Genomic DNA, 4,042 nt, shown 5'->3' with positions numbered 1-4,042 from the left:
CCACCGCTGGAAGGCGACCCGAGGAGCTCTGCCCCGAGCCAGCGGACCCGGGCGCCGGAGAGGTTGGGACTGCGAAGGATGCGGCCATAACAGGTGACATTCCAATAACGACTATCCCCCCTGTTGAACCTCACTGTGATCGCGGTCAAGAGACGGCAGCCGCCCCTGACCCTTCCTCTGTTGATCCACCCTCAGAGCAATCGATTGATCGTATTTGTTTGATGTTTGCTGACGTGACTTCACTGAAAAGCTTTGACTCTCTTACAGGCTGCGGAGATATTATTGCGGACCACGAGGAGGATGGGGGCGGCGGGAGTGGCGGCTGCGAGAAGAGCACCCCTGGGGCCGGCAAGCTGGGTGCCTCCAAGAAGCACCCCACTATGGTGGCCTACCAGGGAGGAGGGGAGGAGATGGCCAGCCCGGACCAGGTGGATGACACCTACCTGCAGGAGTTCTGGGATATGCTGTCGCAGACAGAGGAGACCCAGACAGAAGGAGGAGGAGGAGGGACAAAGAAGCCTGAGGGGTTGAAGGAGAACCGAGGTACTGAGGGGGCCCAGAACAGGGCGGCGGTGAAACGTGGTGGCCTGCACCAGATCCCCATTCACCTCAACCACAAAGAGGAGCAGAAGGGCAGGGAGAAGGAGCATCAGCACGAAGGCGTCCCAAACAGCGACGAGGGCTACTGGGATTCCACCACCCCAGGTCCCGAGGAAGATGGTTCCACAAGCATCCAGAAGGAGACCATTCCCAGGGACAGCTACAGTGGGGATGCTCTGTATGACCTTTACACCGAGCCGGATGAGAACCCACCAGCGGCGCCTGCGGATGAAGAGGTCACCTGCGTGCCACGCTCCAAGCCCGTGTCTCCAATAACAACCACGTGCTCCCTGAAAACACCCTCAAGCACAGTGAAGGACTCCAAGATACCCATCAGCATTAAACACCTTTCGTCGCATCCTGCCAGCCATGGAGCAGACGCCAGCAACAGCCATCACGTCACACACCATCACCTGGCCAAAAGTGAGATGCACAGAACAAAAATCCCCGTCTCTAAAGTCCTGGTACGCCGGGTCAGTAACAGGGGCTTAGCAGGGACAACGGTGAAAGCTGCCACGTACCAGGACAGTGCCAAAAAGTAGCTGAGCAAGAGGTGGAGACAAAGGCAGACAGCAAGGTCAGTGTGTGAAAGCCTGCGTTAGGTGACCACAGACAATGAAGTAGTTTTGTGTCACCTGAGGAAAGGCACCTAAACAGCTTCCTTCACTCTGCTCCATGGGCCTGCACTTCTGAATCCCTTCTTACTAGACTGTTATGGCTGAATATGAAAAGCCGACTTCTTTTTGAGCACTTTTTTTACATTTGTATCTTTTTCCTGCAGCACTAAACACTGGGGAGGTTCATTTTTACATGCCTTTTTGGAAGCAGGACTCGGATCATGAACCTAAATGAGCATCCTTCCTCATGCAAAGCAGTGCCATGAGTTCTTCAAGGGAACAGAGTTGCAAAAGGAGCGACACGAGGTTCTCCAATACACTTACCTTTCAGTTGTTTCTGGGGGAGGAGTGGAGGGTGGGCGTCTGGCTCCGAAAATGTTGTTTGCTCTACAAGATGTTGGAAAAAATGCCAAGTGAAACCCAACCAACCTAACAGGTATTTTACCTGCTGTAGGAACGAGAGCACTGCTCAGCAGCAGACTTGATTGACTTGTGTGCAGTAGCTGACTAAGGCGTTAGGTGGACTTGGCTAACAGGAAAACATATTTTTGTTTGTTTGTCTGTCTGGTTGGTTTTGATCTGGTCTAATGTAAATGGGAAACAGACACCTGACCTAGGTTCAGATGTTTACATCAATACTTGTCCGATAGTGCATACAATCAGGTTCAGGGAAACATTTTACTAAATGCCAATATATACACACTGTTCACATTTATACAATAACTTGCTCGCCATGTGTAAATATATACGTATTTTAGCAGATTTACTCAATGCTACAGATTTTTTATATATAAAAAAAATCACCTGTCTGTATTATCTAGAGTTTAAGCAAGAGTTAGTTTTTATAGGTAGATAATTTTACAGTTCTAAAACGATAGAACTTTGTGTAAGTACCTTAAATTAGAGCAAAACTCTGTTTTGTATGGGCTCATGCATCCCCAGATAAGTAAGTCTGAAGTGCTGATTTTATTCCAGTGGCACATTCCGTGTGTCAGAGCTGAGGTTCTGACAGCATTGCTACTGCAAACCTCTATTTTCAGGGGTTAAGACAAAGTTGCTCTGGGCTTAAACCTTATGGAGAAGGAACCCAGTAAAGAAACGTGTTTTTTAATTATTATTTTTTAAAATATATAAAATTAGTTTTTGACTATTTAAAGAAAGTTTGGGTTCTCGTTGCTTTTTATTTTTCATTCTTAATAATGTCAGAATAATTTTACTTTTAAGAGAGAAAAATATGGTAAATTAGTGGTACGTAAAATGGTCTGATGAGCTTGGATCTTAAGAGAAATGTATTAATGGCCAGGGCTTTTTTGAACAGTGGCTACTGTAAGTGGGCATTGACAACACTTCAAAGAAATTTAATAGGGTTTTAATGTGCCTGAGGACATATTTTTATGATACACTGAAAAAGCTCCAAAAATCACTGAAGTCTAAAGGTAAATGTTATGTATTTACAAAATATTTTGATATAAGTATTTAATCATCAGACCACAGTTAATATAAAGTATATGCTCCAGTGTATCTGAAAAATAATTTACATTTAAAAAATATAAGTCTATATTATGCAGAGAATCCTAACTTCACATCACTGAAGCTAATGGGTCTGATCTTACATAGCAGTTGGTTTTATTGTCTCTTAAGTGGAAAGAAAATAAGGAAAATAAATATACAGAATATACATTTGAAGGATATTAAGGTTGTAGGTAAACCATAAAAAGCCAGGAAATACCATAATAAGACTTGTAATATATGTATACGCGTGGTTCACTGGGGAAATGACCTTACAGTCACAAGGGTAAAATTGGCATGTAGTTCTGAAATTGCTGCAGGATTTAATACCGAACTGCAACGCCCCAGTGAACAGGGAGAAAGCGTTAGTTTTCCTGATCACTCCCTGTTTCCATGGTTTGAGTAAGAACCTTAATACACTTCAGAGGAAGATTATCGTATGTGTTTTCTTTCTAACCTGTACGTGTGTGGTTTTCTACATGCCTGCTCACACAGACGTGTTGTACATATGCATGTGAAGTCAGCACGCACCTCCTCCTTGGGTACGTGCACCCGGGCTATGGCGCGCGCCTGTGCACGCTCGCGTGAACACAGCCATGCGTGCATGCTCCCACGCACCGGCTGAGGGCACGAGCTGTAGCTCTCTCTCCAAACACGCTGGCGGTGATTTCCTTGGCCTGAGAAAGGGATTTGCATTTGGCCTGACTCTGCTTGTGCGTTTTAGGATGTTCGAGCTGAAACACCCTCAAAAGGATGAGCGTACAGCACGTGCAATATTATCCTGGTCCTCGGCCCTAAACCTAACATTCCTTTTCATTTTGTTTTCGTCTGACTGTAAGGGACACATCTTTCCTTGCATGACAGCTCTGCAGAAAAATCATAATTCCCCATTTTGTTTTAAAGACAAAACTGTGCAGGCAGGTTGTATAGGGTACTGGAAGTTGAGAGGGAAGGAGGATGTGGCAAGCTTGGGGCAGTACCATAAAAACTGGCAGCCCCGAGTACAGGTGGTAGGAGTGGCGCATCTTTAAAACCACTAGAAAATCATTGGCTATCATCTCACAGCACTTGTGTGTGGGGCAGATTAGTCGTCATACGCGTTTTGTTTGCATTGTGGCATGTCTGTATCGGGAAACCAGTAGTGACGGTAGGCTAGCTCCCTCTTACGTAATGACTAACACGAATGATCATTAAAATGCTTTGGCTTCCCTTCATTTTTCTCTCTCTTTTGTTTTCTGACCCGTTTTCCCCCACCCCATCCTCTGCATGCTGGCGGGTGGCTTCCTCCTGGGTGCCAACCCCGGGTGCGGGGCGGG

At 46.0% G+C, this 4,042-nt stretch overlaps 1 protein-coding gene across 1 annotated transcript; it reads left to right on the top strand.

The window, feature by feature from the left end:
* Positions 1-11: 11 nt before the first annotated feature.
* On the top strand, positions 12-1,142 carry AMER2 (APC membrane recruitment protein 2; the record flags this gene model as incomplete). Its single annotated transcript, XM_010157587.1, has 1 exon — positions 12-1,142. A coding segment is annotated over one exon (1,131 nt), but the record flags the coding sequence as incomplete, so codon positions are not given.
* Between the last annotated feature and the right edge of the window lie 2,900 nt (positions 1,143-4,042).

This window comes from Eurypyga helias, unplaced genomic scaffold (genome assembly GCF_000690775.1).
Source record: "Eurypyga helias isolate BGI_N326 unplaced genomic scaffold, ASM69077v1 Scaffold23798, whole genome shotgun sequence".
In the NCBI taxonomy this organism is placed as follows: domain Eukaryota; kingdom Metazoa; phylum Chordata; class Aves; order Eurypygiformes; family Eurypygidae; genus Eurypyga; species Eurypyga helias.
Note: the sequence above shows the minus strand (reverse complement) of the source record. Positions and strands in the feature narration are given on the sequence as shown.